This window comes from Meriones unguiculatus, chromosome 6, assembly GCF_030254825.1.
Source record: "Meriones unguiculatus strain TT.TT164.6M chromosome 6, Bangor_MerUng_6.1, whole genome shotgun sequence".
Taxonomy (NCBI): Eukaryota; Metazoa; Chordata; class Mammalia; order Rodentia; family Muridae; genus Meriones; species Meriones unguiculatus.
The window spans coordinates 123,682,308-123,698,617 of NC_083354.1; the positions used below are offsets into that span (position 1 = coordinate 123,682,308).

Genomic DNA, 16,310 nt, shown 5'->3' on the forward strand with positions numbered 1-16,310 from the left:
AACCTGTCCTTTGAGACACAGGGCCTTCCTACACAGGGGAAGAGTTCTCAGCGACATGGATCCTCCCCGCCTGGAACATGGTTCAAGGCTTAGAAACAGGGAAGAGTGGTTCGACACAGTCTATCTGATCACTAACTACAGAACACTTCCTTACCTATTTTGTAAAAAATATTTAAAATAGATTCCCCCCCCCACTTGAACAGTACATATACAGTAGAAATCAACACCTGGTACTATTGAGATCCAAACTCAAAAGAGTAAAATTTCTGATACTTCATGATCTTATTTAAATAAAATTTTAAAAAAATCGCCATCTCTACTGCAAACAATGTCATAGAGCACAAAAGCCCAAACCATAACATAGAAAACAGAAAAATTCTATTGTTGCTATATTAAAATTATAAAATTCTGTTAGTGAAATATAGCACAGGAAATGGCAAGGTAAACAATCAATGATAGAACAGAGAAGTTCCTGACCTGTCACTCAAACAAACAAAAGACTTGGGGTTGTGAAATACACCCTACAAATCAACGCAAGCACACACATAAATTAAAAACACCAGGAAATATGTATGAACAAGAAATTTACAGGAAAAAAATCAAGTCTTACTACTCACCAGAAAATGCAAATGTCAGCCGTTTAAGAGTACCTGAACTTGCAAACATTAAACTTTACCAAGGGTGGCACAAGAAGGTAACTAACGTAATTCATCATAGGAAGGATGTGAATTTGTGCAACTACTTTGAGTTTAATAAAATGGCAATATGTAAAAAGGTTAATTCATGCTATGACAACAATCCCAATCTAATTTTCTAGCATGGAAACATATTCAGACACATACAGAAAAGGCCAAACAGGTCGAGAGCAGCGCTTTAACAGGAGGAACGCTATGGAGCAGCAGTCTCAGCACGGCTGCTCAACAGAAAGAGGCATACACATACAGTGAGAAGTTGTGGCTACGGACATGGAGAGCTGGTAAACAAAGCAAGAACCAAGTCACAACACTTTGCATGTTAAACAGGCACGGGCATACTTCTATATGTAAGGACACAGACAGGCTTCTCAAGCAGTTTTCCTACATAATGTTAGCAATAAACTATTTCACACTTGGTGTTAGTTAAGATCTCTTTTCCTGCTCTTCCATAGAACTTGATTTTGATTCCCAACAATGCCAGGCTCCTCACCAAGTCCTCTAAGTCCAGCTTCAAGGGAGCCGATGCCCTCTTCTAGCCTCTGGGGCCACATGCACTCATGTGCACACACATACACACACACAGAGAGAGAGAGAGAGAGAGAGAGAGAGAGAGAGAAGAAAGAGAAAGAGAACTTAAAAGAAAATAAGTCTTGGGCTAGACATATGGACGGCTCAGTGGCTAAGAGCACTGGCTGCTCTTCTAAAGGCCCAGTATCAATTCTCAGTATCCACATGGTGGCTCACAACTGTCTGTGACTCCAGTTCCAAGAGATCTGATGCTCTCTTCTGGCTTTCACAGGCACCAAGAATGAACATAGTGCACCGACATAAATGCAAGCAAAACACCCACACAATAAAAAAAAATTTAATTTAAAATCAATCTAAATATATATATTTAATAGAAAGTATTTTAATAATATATACATATATAAATACCATACATGGGTATTTAGCACGTAATGTACAACATAACATTTGGTAGTTTGTATCATATAGGTTATATAACAGCATGTATGAGAATGAGTATCAAAAAATGTGTCTGAATGACTAAGAAGTGATACCACAGGAAAAAATTCACAAGTTGGAAACAGTTTATGTCTTTGCATATATAGTAAATAGTCTTAAAATAACATTTTAATAGATGCAGAACTAAAAGAACAGACATGTTTTATTTATGAAGCGAAGGGTGGTACTTTCAAAAAGCAAGTGCTTGACACAGTTTTAAAAATTAAGCCAGAAGCATCTTATTAAAATTCATTTGACGCATTTGCAACAGTAACTTTTGTTCATGCAAAAGAAATTAACTCCCAAATAAAATCTGCATGAGAATCTTAAGACTGAAGAGGCCTTCCAATATGCCATTCTAGAATAACTGGAATTAAAACAGACGTTAGGAGCTACCATTCCACATATGAGCATATGTGGCCTGAGAAATATAACATAGTTGCACTGACTGCATGGCAGGGTCAAGCCTACGGAAAACAAAAGCAAAAGCAACTATTTTATCACACACTATTCTTCCACTTTAAAAATAAGGCAACCCTGGCTGCCTTCCATAATGAATGAGTCACTGGGTAAGATCTGTGGGCATACACACAAGAGAAGCATCAACATTTCTCCAAATTAAGCAATAGTGCTGTGTCCTGCAAAGGCTGTCCTCCGTAAGTGGACAACCTCCTGTTCCCCTTTCATACTAATCTCTGCTAGGGAGCACAGAAACTACCTACAGCAGGTGCCAGCACCTGTGAGATGAGCCAAACTTCCCTGTATCTCAAGGCCAGGCCAAAGGACACCCTGCAACCTTCAGCAACTCTCTTATAACTCCTCCTTTTAAAATCTCGTTGAATGCAGGAGCTTAAAAATCCTTTCGATCTAATGGGTTATAACTGGCTTGTCTTCAGCCATCATCAATCTGATCAGCCATCATCAATCTGATCAGAATTCAGTTGCATTCAATGGCTTGCCATGAAAAAATAAGAACAGCAGCTGAAAGGAACCAAATCACATCCCTAAAAAAACAAATGTCAACTGCAGAACAAATGCTTGAACACCCAAACACCAGAGGAACACAAACTAACAGTACAATTAATTATAACGTCTGATAAAGAACCACCCTGGCTCCGAGCAGTACCAGAACCAAAAGGAGAGTTCATGCGCTGACTTAGAGCACACCACTGCAGTGGGACAGCTGTGTGTTTCCTCGGAATGGCATATTCCAGCCCTGAGTGCAGAACTGAACACCAAGACACTGGGGCAGCAGACGGAGCCAGCCAGGCACCACCAGGTTCAGAGACAGCAGAAGCTTTCCTCAAATTATACTGGCAAATTGTAAATGGTTTCTATTGCCATACAGTTTTTGTTTTAATTTCTTAACTGATACAGAGAAACTATACATATTAAAGGGGTGCCTTACAATGTTTCATTATGTATTAGTATGAAAATCAGGTAAAACATTCTATCTTCACATCTAATTCTTACCGTGAAAAATTTGAAAATAATTTTCTTATTTTGAAATGTACTATACATTACCGTCATCTCTAGGCCCTATTATGTAAAACCACACCGAAATATCTTGGTCTTATCTTGTGCATACAGTTTTTACTAAAGGAGAATTATTTAACAGTCTTTTTGTACTTTGTACTTGCTGGGGATAGAGAAGTAGCATATTCAAGACACAGGCCAAGTACTTCTCATTACATGACATCAGGACCTGGAAGAGCATCAAAAAAACAAATTGTATCTGAGCTCTAATAAGGTTAAAAAAAAAGTTACAAAACTCTAAGAGATCAGCTGGCAACAAGCATTTTTAAGGCCTCTGTACAAATGAGACACTTACAAAAATGTAACAAGTGCTTCAGAAAGTTACAATGTAATCGACTGCAAAAGCATCTTATATTTGAAACAAACACACTACAGAATAACAAAAATAACAGACTTGGAAGCAAGATGTACACTTTGTGTTCTCTTGTGTTTTGTACTCTCCCTTACCATCAGCATTGAGACCGTGTGTACCCTGCACCAAGTCACATCAAATTGTCTTAGGCTATCAGAACCAGGAAGCAAAACAGAGAGTAAATAGATTAAGATTAGAGATGTCAGAAAGATTTGTCACGTGTTTCTTAAATAAATAGAGGCCCGGGCTATCAGATTCTTTGTTCTAAACTGCATTGCCTTTCATGAGAAAAAATGGCTTTTGTTGTTGTCTTTTGGGATCAGCAAGCACATGAATAAAATATCTAACGCTAACTAGAAATAAAGAAGCTAGCCCCCATAAGCTATTAACTATGCCAGTGTTATGAATTAGCTGAAAATGTAAATATTATTATTTTCTAATAATCTCTATGAGGTAGCTGATATTAGTACAAGACTGAAATATGGATCTTTAGTCCACAGTCCATGATATGGGTATAAAGAATTCCCTCTGAGCATTTTATAGAACCTGTTTTTACACAATCAAGCCAATCTAAAAAAAACAACAACAACAAAAAAAAACTGCTACTAGAACAACAAAAACATAAAATTCTAGTGAGCAAATTATAGACTTCCTACTTTTCCATCTTAAATGGCTGGCAGAGGATTATGTCACTGGCCCTAACTGACCAGCCCCCCCCCCCCCCAGTTAAGTAAAAAAGAATTGTGCCAAGGGTCCCATTCTTTCAAGGAAGCCAGGACACACTCAGCAACATGTGGTATACATTAGCAACCTATGAGACATTGAAAGTATGTGGCGGTAGGGAAAGAAGAAACTCAGAAGCATGTTTCTAAGTGACCAAAGAGCATCAAATATATATGGATATATTTCATACTTCATCAGTGTTAGGAGGATTGTTCCACGTAAACTCATTACTAATTTTCAAATTCTGTTAAATATCTTAAGAGACATGAACCCCAGCAGATAAGAGTTTCTTCTGCATAAGTCTAGAATGATTAAATAGTTTTAAGACATAATTGCTATTACATAACTAGAGCTTCCAGCTGGGAGGTGAAGCATGTTCTACAGCGACACCTCCTGGTAGGTGGCAAGGCAGAAGCAAGCCACAGGCAAAACAGGCACAGGGGGGCATTACCTGCAACAGTGCTGATAGCCTGCTCCAGCCTCTCTGCACTACACCGCGAGCCCAAAGACAGCCATGGCCCCATCAGTAACTGTGTGTGAGAAAGACATTTGCTGGCCCCGGCTAGCCAGGCAAATCACACTGAATATGCAAGCTAAAGCTTAAAGGCCCAACTTTTGTGCTCTAAGGAGTAAAACTGAAAAATGTAAAAATGAAACTCCACTTTATCACATCTCAGGTGAGCTGAAGACCATGAATAGCAGAAACCTGCTTTAAAACATATTTTTCTAAAAGGTGTGCATTACTAGACTGAATCACAGCTCTCATCCCCATCACACTTTTACATAAAAGCCATGTGACCGATGTCACTACTGACATCAGATTCTCCATGTAGAAAATTCAGGGTGCACACTTTTCAAACGGAGATTTACAAGTTTGTCATTTCAAACATATTTTAGCCAAAAGGCTGCTTAGTTAAAGACAAAAGCACAAATTTCCACAATGACTGCAAATATACCATGAAAAATGCCAGAAGGAAAGTTGATAAACTAGTTCAACCTACCCTACCCCTGTAAGATACCTCACATTCAGTTTACGGACCCAAGATTCAAGCAGTGCAGTGCAGTGTTGAGCAACAGAAAACCTGGATTCTGGCTTGCGTTCTCCCTTTCGATCTGGGCGTGATGGGCTGAACAAGATAACCTTGAAGCATGAACTGTCTTGCCTTATAAAACTAAAAGGCACTAAATGCCTCAACAATGTCACTGATATCTGCGCCTTTGTAGGACCTCCCCAGCAGCCACCGCTGGTTCGCATGCCACTCTCGCTAACCCAGTGACCACACGAAGTTAACTTTCCTTTAAGTGTCCGTTACTCTTTCAGCTGTACCCTGCCGTGAGAAAGCAATAAACAGAAGCGCACTTTCTCACAGTGGTGTAACTGCTCAGCACAATAGGAAGAGGCGTAGTTTCAACCTCTGGTACCTTCTCCTTAACCCAGTCAGATCTCAATATTAACTTAAAATCACGGCCTCGGAACGATGGTCCACTCTACATAATGAAGGCTTGGATTTGGGGAAGGGGTAGAACAAAAGTGCTTCCGTCACAGCATGCCTGAGTATAGTTATGCAATCAGTGTGCTAAACTGTCGACAGTTTGAGATCCTTGGAGTTTAGACTAAAATGTGACTGACTGGTAGGACAAGGCACTATCCATCCTAATGAGAGAATAAGGTACTACACATCCTGACCTTTTCTAAGCCGGTCAGCTGACTGTTACAGCGGTTTATCTATAGGGGAATGCTGCACGTTCTCGGTACTGATTCGCACTGGCCACAGGGCTCCTAAGTGACTTCTTGGTTGTATGCAATCAGTTCTCTGCTCCAGGGTGTAAAGGATAAAGTGACGGAAGCACTTTCCCCAGCAGAGAGGAAGTTCCCAGGACAGCAGCAAAGACATTTCACTAGTAAATAGCTACAGAAAACATTACAATCTTCCTCTTTGATACCTCCACTCCTAGCAGGCTCTCCTCATTCACAGGGTTCACATCTACGGCCACAGTGACCAGAAGAAGCTGTGCTGCCTGGTGCAGATTAGCTGGTTTAGGGAACCAGAACACCCCTTTTAAAGGTGAATCAATTACTACAGCGCCTTGAACTTCAAACTGTGCACACAGAGTTCCTTCCATTAAGAACACGAACATCAGTTCTCAGAACGCCAGTGTGTACGGTGGATTTCACCGCACTACCTTCCCCACTTACATTCATTCATTTTTCTAATCAGATATTCATTGAGCACCTATTATGGTGCTCAACTATTCAGGTCAAGAAAAGGGAATGAGCTGAAAAGGGGTGAAACGAAGACAATATGTATGAAGATAAATAAGACAGTAAGGGCTACGAAGAAAAGCTATCTGTCTTCCTGACAGCTACTAATAAAACCATAATCATCCGATCTATATATGACATATAATAATGGACTGCCCACAAGCCGGCGGCACAGAATCTAAATCATGTCTAGTGAACCCGAGAGCTCACAATCAGTCCGCATGTGTATTCCAGTTCCAATATTTTAAATATGATTCGAAGGAAATATAAAAGAAACCGGGACCCGGTGAAACATGACACGAAACAGATTTAAAACATCTGTTCTCCACTCTGCTGCTATGCACATGGAGCAGAAAGGTGAATAACCAGTAGATTTTTTTCTTTTGTTTCCTTTTCCTTTTTTTTTTCCGAAAAGTGAAAGGGAGGAGGCACAGAAAGAAAACTCGGTTAGCATTTTATGACATCCCCTCATATTTTAAGAGGCAAACACAACACATATAAAGAAAACTAAACAAAACTCCTTAAAATAATTTTCAAGAACGATGCATCCAGCCCCTGAATACAGTCCTCCACGCTGCTTGCTCCTCCACGCTGCAGGGCAGGTTAGAACTTACTTTTCCTGACTTTGGCTCAGGGTCAAGCGCCCCGAAATCTGCAGGGAGCAGATAAAGGGTCCTCTACGCCCAGCTTCCACTAGGAAAGGCAACCAAGGGCCTCGCGCAGTGACCTCGGGCGGGCTGCGCACAGGAGACCCGAGGCCCGCGCCGGGATGCCCTCGGGCCGAGCCCTGCTTCTCTGCCTCCCCACCCGGTGAGCGCGGCCTCCCCGAGGATGGAGAGGAGCGGCGGAGCGGCGGCCAGACCCCACCTGCAGAGCCCACCCTGCTCCCGCCCGCCGCCCGGGCCCGGCCTGCGGGGGACTCTGACCTCTCCGCGTCCCCGGGCTACTGCTGCTGCCGCTGCTGCCCGTGCTCGGGCTACCGCTGCCGGAGCCGCTGCCGCTGCTGCTGCTGCTGTGGCCGCCGCCGCCCTTGGCGTTCTTGCGCGGGGGCATCGCGAGCCGCTCTGGGGACTGCAGAGAACGGGGGCCTCGCTGGGTGTGCTGGGGGACTCCGGCGATCGGCGGCTCCTGCAGCGGCGCCTCAGCCTCCACCGCGCTCGCCGCTCCTCGGAGGACTTTGCAGCAGCGTGCGGCGGCGGGTTCAGCCTCGCGTGCGCCCAGCCAGTGTGTGACTCCCTGCGCTGCTCAGAGCGTTCTGCTGCCACAGTCTCGGCCCCGCCCACGCCAGCCTCGGCCCGCCCACCAGCTCTGAAGGACGGCCACACGGGCCAATCCTGAGGACCGCCGGCTGGGGGCGGGGCCGGCTGCGCTCCCCTGCCCCCCGCCGGCCGAAGCCGGTCTGGCGCTGTGCAGCGGCTGCAAACCCCAGAGCGGCTTGTGGCTTTCTAGTTTGTCTTGATCCTCTGGAACGTGGCAAACGTGGAAGCCGCCAGGGCTCTCGCGAGCCTTGGCGCTCTAGCTCCAACGGGATGGGGCGGGTAATGGGGTGGTGCCCGAGAGCGGCGCACCACCTCTTGGCTTCTTCCTGGGAATTTGGTTCCGGAGCCTAAGCATGCACCAGTACACCGCGATCATTGATCCTTTCGGTCTCAAAACAGGGATTTATGTCATTGGTGCCATAGTATTTTTGGAGAACCTTAGTTAAGGCATAAAAATGTTAGCATTGACTCAAAAACCCCATTTTCTTACCGTGCACGACACTTGCCAGACGTTACTTGATGTCTCCAGCCATGGACCGCCTCCTATGCTGGTGCCTGAGAACTGAGTATTAAAAATAAAAATGGCAGCAGCTAAGGTCCAGCAGAGACCACCATCACTTTTGCGTCACCAGTTGCCCAAGGCGTGTCTGTGAGCAACAGAAAAGCGTGAAAGACGTGGTGATTTGATACGTTGCTGTCAACATCCTGAGATCTTCCTGGAATGCTGGCCCACCTTGGAAGCACCCCCTTGCAGAAGAACAGAGAAGGGGACGTTCAGCTTTATTCCCCTCTGCAGCCTGCGCTGGCAATTCCTCAGCCACCACTGGCAATTTCTAGGTTCACTGCCTTGTCATAACCAGATATGAACGCTGGGTACTGCCCAGATGGAGTGTGGCATCTAGCGAGGGCAACGTTGCAGAGCAAGGAGAAAGTAGGCCTCTTTTTCGTACGTCTATGAAGATGTGGACCAGTGGTTTTCACTTCATCTCTTTATCTCGAAGCCTCCTTCTGCCTCCAGGAGTCCTCTCTTCTCTCTTGGGCACCCCTTACTGCCCACAAAGGACATTATTTCAGCAGGAAATAATGACGGGGATGAGGAGAAGCTGAGAGGCAAATCTGAGTCGTATCATTTAATATAAGATACTGAAATCTAAACTACAAAAAAAAAAAAAAAAAAAAAAAAAAAACAAGCAAAAGGTTCTTGATCTCCAAGATAAAACTTTTAATTTCTCATAAAACACTATTATAGAGTTTGTGCTTTGGGGAGTTTAATCTAAAATATCTCCCACAAATGTTTAAATCCTTATTCTTCAGCTGGTGATGCTGATCTGGGGAGCTGGGGAATCTTTAGGAGGTGAGACCTATCTGGCTGCCTAAATGGGTCACCAAGAGCAGTCCTTTGAAGGTTATTTTATTGGTCCAGGCCCTTCTCTCCTGCTGCCGTGGGCTTCCACTGTTTCTGACAATGGGAGCTACTATTATTATTCGTTCCTTGGCCACAGTAGATTAAAGTCTCCCTAGAACTGTGAACCTAAATAAACCTTTTCTCAAGTTATTTCCTTTGGATATTTTAATCAACGAATCCAGTAATGTTACAAAGTTGGTGATAGAGAGGGGATATGAACTCAGCCTGCATACAGAATTGCCTCCAAATTATTCTTCCTAGAAAAGGCCCCGTTCTCAGTCGAGAATACCTCACCTGACTCTAGGCTCCTGCAGCAAAGGCTTCTGGGATCATTTTCACCCTTCCTGCAAAGAAAGAGTGAAACTTCAGTGTAGACACTTATGAAAGGGAGAAATAGTTTGGGGAAAATCACATTTCTTTAACAGCTGTCTCCAAGAGGCCTGCAGTTCCCAGAAACTAAACCTGGTATTGTCTCTAGTAAGAGGGACATAGTCACCTCTCCACTCCATTTCCCCTAAAATCCTGAAGAGTGGCTTCCCCTTTCCTGAGACCTCCAAATCAAGCAAAACCAGCACCTATGGCTACACTTCAGAAAATACTTTCAGGGTGAGCCAATAAGAAAGTGAGTTGGAGATTTTATTAGAAGAAGGTTTTAATATAGCTCTTAAGTGGAGGGCTTATTAGGAAAAAAAAAAAGATGCTTCAGAGAGAGAGATAAAACACAGCCAGCAGGACAAGTATGGGCTCGTCTAAGGAAGAGCTGCAATTGAGTCTCTTCACAATGAGTGTCTCATCAGGGTTTTATTGCTATGAAGAGACACCATGACAAAGGCAACCTTCATAAAGAAAAACCTATTAATTGGTGCTGGCTTTCAGTTTCAGAGGTTTAGTCCATTATCATCATGGTGGGAAGTATGAACGTCCAGGCAGAAATGTTGCTGGAGAAGGATGTGAGAGCTCTACATCTTGATCTGCAGGAAAAGAGACTGTCTTCCATGCTGGGTAGAGCTTGAACATAGGAGACCTCAAAGCCTGCCTCTACAGTGGCACACATCCTTCAACAAGGGCACACCCACTCCAACAAGGCCACACCTCCTAACAGTGCCACTCCCCATGGGTCAAGCATTCAAACACATGAGTCTATGGGGACCATACTTATTCAAACCACCTCCACAATGGGTGTATATGGGACTTGGGTAGCTCTCAAGCTACACCTAGGGGTTGCTAAGAAACATCTTCTTTCTAATATTGTCCAAAGACTATAATTTGCAACAGTTTTAAAAGTTAACATTTTTTTTTCTCAGTAACAAAGCTGTACAGTATATTCATGAGAGTTATCATCTAGGTCTAGGAGAGGGGTGGGGGTGTTAGGAACATAAAGTTACACATCATTTTAGCCCTAAGCAGCACAACCTAAGTACTGGGGCATGCTTGATTGAGAGGGCTCTGGAAATGCATCATCTGGAACTAAGTGAGAAAACTGTAGCATCTTTGATAAAATGAGCTGGAGAGATGGCTCAGCAGTTAAGAGCACTGACTGCTCTTCCAGAGGTTCTGAGTTCAATTTCCAGCAACCACGTGGTGACTCACAACCATCTATAATGAGATTTGATGCCCTCTTCTACCACGCAGGCACACATGCAAATAGAGCACTCATATATGTGTAAATAAATCTTTTTTAAAATGCCTTTTGGCAAACACATACTGTCTCAGGGAGCAGGAATGTCAACTGCCCTGATTCTATGCAGGTCTTGAGTGAGTTCATGAACACAGGGGTCTTATTTCCAGAGGCCGTGTTTTATTACAGCCCTCAAAACCTTTGATTCTTTGAACCTTTCTGCCTCCTCCTCCTCGTCTCCTGTGTTTGACCTTTGGCTGTGAGGGGTGATATATGTTCTATGTGTGAATAAACACTCAATAGACACTTATTTTCTGCAGTTTGATGGTTGTTTCTGTGTTAACCACAAAAAGAATCTTGTCTGATGATGTCTGAGAGCTGAAATACAAGTATAGACAAGAACCTTTTTAAGCTTTCTCTACTCACAGTATTCCCTAAAGAGTTAGTTAGAGTTCAATAAGTTAGTTAACTGTCTCTACTCACAGTATTCCCTAAAGAGTTAGTTAGAGTTCAGTAAGTTAGTTAACTGTCTCTACTCACAGTATTCCCTAAAGAGTTAGTTAGAGTTCAGTAAGTTAGTTAACTGTCTTTTACAACAAAAACTTGACTCTGTTACTGCAGATAAGCTTCTAAGTTACTTCCTCATGGAAAAAAAACATTTAAACAGTTGCTATTTCTAAGAAATTGATAGAATTAACATACTATTCTTAATTACTGAACTTAAAGCTAGGTAGGAAGAAATTGAAGTATTGGAGAATAATAGTTAATTTCAACCATAGCAATATGAGATATATAAAAGGAAATACTCTTGATATTTCAGTGGAATTTTAAAAAGTATCTGAGATGTAGAGAATAATATGAAGAAACTCAAGAATTCAATTTGTAAGATAATCTTTCTCTCTCTCTCTCTCTCTCTCTCTCTCTCTCTCTGTGTGTGTGTGTGTGTGTGTGTGTGTGTGTGTGTTCATGAAGCCACCAATCTCTGAGACAGGTCTCGGAGCCAGAGTAAAGTATCCTAAAATTAGCATCAACGACCTTTCAGTTTGATAAAGTCTAGTTATATAAAGCAGGTGAATTTTCCTTACAATGAAGACAATCATTGCAGTCAACCAGAATCCTTGATAGTTATTGGAAAAGCATGTATAAGTTACATGAAATTCATATTAACTAACCCCCTCTTTTTTTGTTTTTGCAGTGACATCATCCTAACTTGAATCTATTCTGCAATTTCATCAGCACATGACAAACATTATTATGCCAGAACCAAAACAAAATTCTAAGGAGCTTTGCCAAAAGTCTGGCAGTATGAAACTAACAGAGAACATCAGTCACGCTGCAGGATAATAAGATTTCATTACTCTGAAGCTGTCTATTAATTTATATATGAAACACTACAAGATTATTTACTTTATGGAGTACAGAATTCACATTTTTATAATGTAGTAGTTCTGGATATTTTTCAGTCCTTCATGGAATTGTTCCAATGCTTCAATTCATTTCTCTCTTGGCAGAATTCCTTGAGTTAAACACAGTCACCAATATTCTAGATGACCCCTAAAGCTACTTCTCCTGATGCCAGAGACCATATTAATCTAATAAAGATGCAGTAAAAATAGTCTCTGTGCTGCTGCCTCACAAATGACATAAGGTGGGGTTTTTTCCTCTGTTTCTCTAAGCAGACACACTACACTTAATTTTTCTAGCTATAAAACAAAAACAATTGAGGAACACAGCTACCAAAACATATGCCTAAAGAAGCAATTATGTAAAATCTTTGTATAGATGTATCCTAAGAGATTGTTTAAACAGCATTTTCTTCCTAAAATTTGAGAAAATTGAAATAAAAGACAAATATCTTGATATAGCATTTAGGCCTAACTAAAAACAATCTAAGTTACAAACATAACTAGGACACTCTATATTTTAGTGTCCATGAGAGAGGCCTGTTTTCATGTTTACTGAGATGTGGGAGCTTGGTGGTTCAGACAGTGTCCAGAACAGAGCATGGATGACAGGATCGGTTCTATCCTGTGATCTTTGCACTTGCCCTCTTTCTGCCTGAGGATAACTCTCCCCAGTGCCTAGCGACGAACATCACTTCACTTGGTTACCTCAAGCTGCACAGTCCCTCTCAAGCTGAAATATCCATGGTGGGCCATCTATGTAAAAGGTTAGAATGGTTGGATACAAAACACTGTGAAATTGCACATAAGGGCAAACATTTAACAGTGACCGGGTTGAATAAAGTATCGTTCCACAGAAGAAGTCTTTGCACACAGCTCTCCACTCGAAAAGTCTTATTTGAATAAACACTGCTATCGTAGCTCACTGATCATTTATTCCATTCCCAAACTGAGAGAGAATAAACTGTAGTGAGAAAGGCAAGCATGGGGTGGGATGCATTGGTGCACACCGGTAATCCCAGCACTCTGGGAGGCAGAGGCAGGCAGATCTCTGTGAGTTTGATGCCAGACTGGTGTACAAAATGAGCCCAGGACAACCAAGGCTCCACAGAAACCCTGTCTTGCAAAACCAATAAATAAATAAGCAAATAACTAAATAAATAGCACAGGAGAATGAAACCGTTGTGTTTGTCTCTACAGCAACCACTCAAAAACTAGAGTAGCCCCTGAAAACAAGCTGGATTCAAGGAAATCCTACTTAAAATGGGCAGTGCACTCATTATAAACACATAATGGCCAACTGTTCAGTCAGAGTGACTGCCTCACAGCAGCGCTGCTGCTTCCCAAGCAGACCGGCATGGAGCAGAAAAGATAACCTATGAGGTTTAGTCCGTTATCATCAATAGCAGGAAGTATGGCAGCTTGCAGGCAGACATGGTGCTGGAGAGTTCTACATCTGGATCCAAAGGCAGTAAGGAGGAGACTGTCTTCTACACCGGATGGATCGTGAGCACAGGAGATCTCAAAGCCTGCCTCCACAGTGGCACACTTCCTCCAACAAGGCCTAATATTGTCACTCCCCATGGGCCAAACATTCACACTCATGAGTCTGTGGGGGCCAACCCTATTCAAACCACCACAGTTGGGCATAAGTGTTTGCATTAAAAACTTGGGAAATGTCAACTAAGCTATTGTGTACTGGCAGTTCATTCCCAAGAGAGATGCCCAGGGAAAAGCATCCCTTCAGGTATTAAAATATGTTAAACTGCGCCCGGTTGTAGTGCACTGCACGAGGCTTTAATCCCAGCACACGGGAGGCAGAGGCAGGCAGATCTTTGAGTTTGAGGCCAGCCTGGTCTACAGAGTGAGTTCCAGGACAGCCAAAGCTACACAGAGAAACCCTGTCTAGAAAACAACAACAACAACAACAAAAAAGATGTTAAGGTTCAGCCTTAGGATAAATACTGCTCAGAAATAGATATTATAACCTACAATAGTCCATGAATAATGATTCCATGAGCACAAGTGTGTAAGAGGCCTCACTGCACACACATAACCGTCATCAAGCTCCAATCTTTCAGGCTTCCACCATGTTTGCCTCAAAGCCTCCAGGTAATTCCATGTTCCTCTCATCTGCTGTTTTTCAGTGATTTCTCCTTCCTGTCTATTCCTGAAAGTAAACTATATTTGCATTCTGGTACACACAGGGAGCACAAAGGAAAAAGACTCAGAGTACAAGGTCATGGCCCCCTCATCTTTTATACTCTTTCCTCTCCCCTGTTATCAGTGCAGTATGAACTAAAGTCCTTTTCCTGGCTGATCTGGTAGGCAGGTTGGAAGCTCTGTAGCTCTGAGGGAACAACCTCTTCCAGCTGACTGGAAGCCCTCTTTTATCCTACTGCCACCCTCAGGACTCACATTCCAAGTGCGGGTTGCTGGGTGGAAGGACCCGAGGTCCAGCAGGACTGGCAGACATTTTCCAGTTCCTGGCTCTGATCCCACACACTAATGGCTCTACAGTAAGTAACGCCATACCAGAGGTACAGGCCAAAAAAATAAAAAAATAAAATTGACAACTGAGAGTCAGGGGTGGAGTTTGCTAATGGGCAGTAGGGCACAGCCTTCAAGACAAGCAGGCTTGCCCGAGGCCCGTCACTCTCAAACCAATGTTTTCCTCAGAGCAAGCGCAACAAGCATCTTGGAAACCACCATTCTGTACTGAACATCCCTCTTCTCCATTTCTTCTAACAGGAGGATACCTTGTCACTACCATCTACTGGCAGCATGCAGATTTGAAGGCAGTTAACGGAGGAGCCCAGGTTTACTTCTTTTCATCTTTCCTCTCCCAGCCTTTCCTTTTTATAGGTGGGTCCTTGGTCCAATGAGAGCCAAAGAACAAGCCTTGGTGCCTTCTTTTCTTATACTAGCTCTTTCCCCAAGGCTGCCATCTTGTGGCTGCTGGGAACACCGACCCGCTACTTTCTAGTTGGCTGGACAATAATAAAAAAAAAAAAAAAAAAAAAAAAGGAAGTGCCATTTTTCAGACTTCCTGTGGGATCAGTCTGGTGACTATGACTAAGGGTGAGTGAGTTGCTCTTCACTGTTTCTGTTTTTGTTTTTTTGGGTTTTTTTTCCAGCAAAATGTCTTTATTTTAACTTAAATGTAAAAAAAAAAAAAAAAAGAGAGAAATTGTCTCTGTTAATAGAGCCACTGTATTTGCATTTTGCAGAATCTTGATATTGCTTGTAGACTGGTGAGTCCATGCTCTTCAACTTTTTCAGTCTGTGACACACCCTTCATCTGATATTTACATTGCTCCAAATTCATCCATCATTTTAGTGTTGCAAGAATGAAAAAAGGAACATTTAAATTATTCAGGTTTGGCTAATTACAATTTTTTTTACATTTATGTGCCCATTGGCTTATAAACTATTTATTTTTTGTTTGTTTTTAGGTTTTTATTTTTATTTTATTTACTTATTTATTTTTATTTTTTATTAATTACACTTTATTCACTTTGTATCCCCCCATAAGCCCCTCCTTCCTCCCCTCCTGACCTCACCCTCCCATCCCCTTCTTCACGCATGCCCCTCTCCAAGTCCACTGATAGGGGAGGTTCTCCTCTCCTTCCTTCTGATATTAGTCTATCAGATCTCATCAGGAGTGGCTTCATTGTCATCTTTTGTGGCCTGGTAAGGCTGCTCCCCCCTCAGGGGGAGATGATCAAAGAGCAGGCCAATCAGATTATGTCAGAGGCAGTACCTCTTCCCATTACTATGGAACCCACTTGGACACTAAACTGCCATGGGCTACATCTGTGCAGGGGTTCTAGGTTATCTCCATGAATAGTCCTTGGTTAGAACATGAGTCTCTGGGAAGACCCCTGTGTTCAAATTTCTGGTTCTGTTACTCTCCTTGTGGGGTTCCTGTCCACTCCAGATCTTACTATTTCCCACTTCTTGCATAAGATTACATGCACACTGCCCAACAGTTGGCCATAAGTCTCAGCATCTGCTTTGATAGTCTGCAGGGCAGAGCCTTTCAGAGGCC

At 42.7% G+C, this 16,310-nt stretch overlaps 1 protein-coding gene across 3 annotated transcripts in view; it reads right to left on the bottom strand.

Moving 5' to 3' along the window:
- The window catches only part of Asph (aspartate beta-hydroxylase), a 205,098-nt gene extending 197,077 nt beyond the window's left edge, over positions 1–8,021 (bottom strand). For 2 of the 3 annotated variants that reach the window (XM_021659816.2, XM_021659815.2), the window contains exon 1: positions 7,501–8,021. In XM_021659816.2, the coding sequence (XP_021515491.2) occupies positions 7,501–7,627 (127 nt within the window). In that variant the 5' untranslated portion in view covers positions 7,628–8,021. The remainder of the gene's footprint in view (positions 1–7,500) is intronic. The other variant, XM_021659819.2, reaches the window with a different exon arrangement.
- Between the last annotated feature and the right edge of the window lie 8,289 nt (positions 8,022–16,310).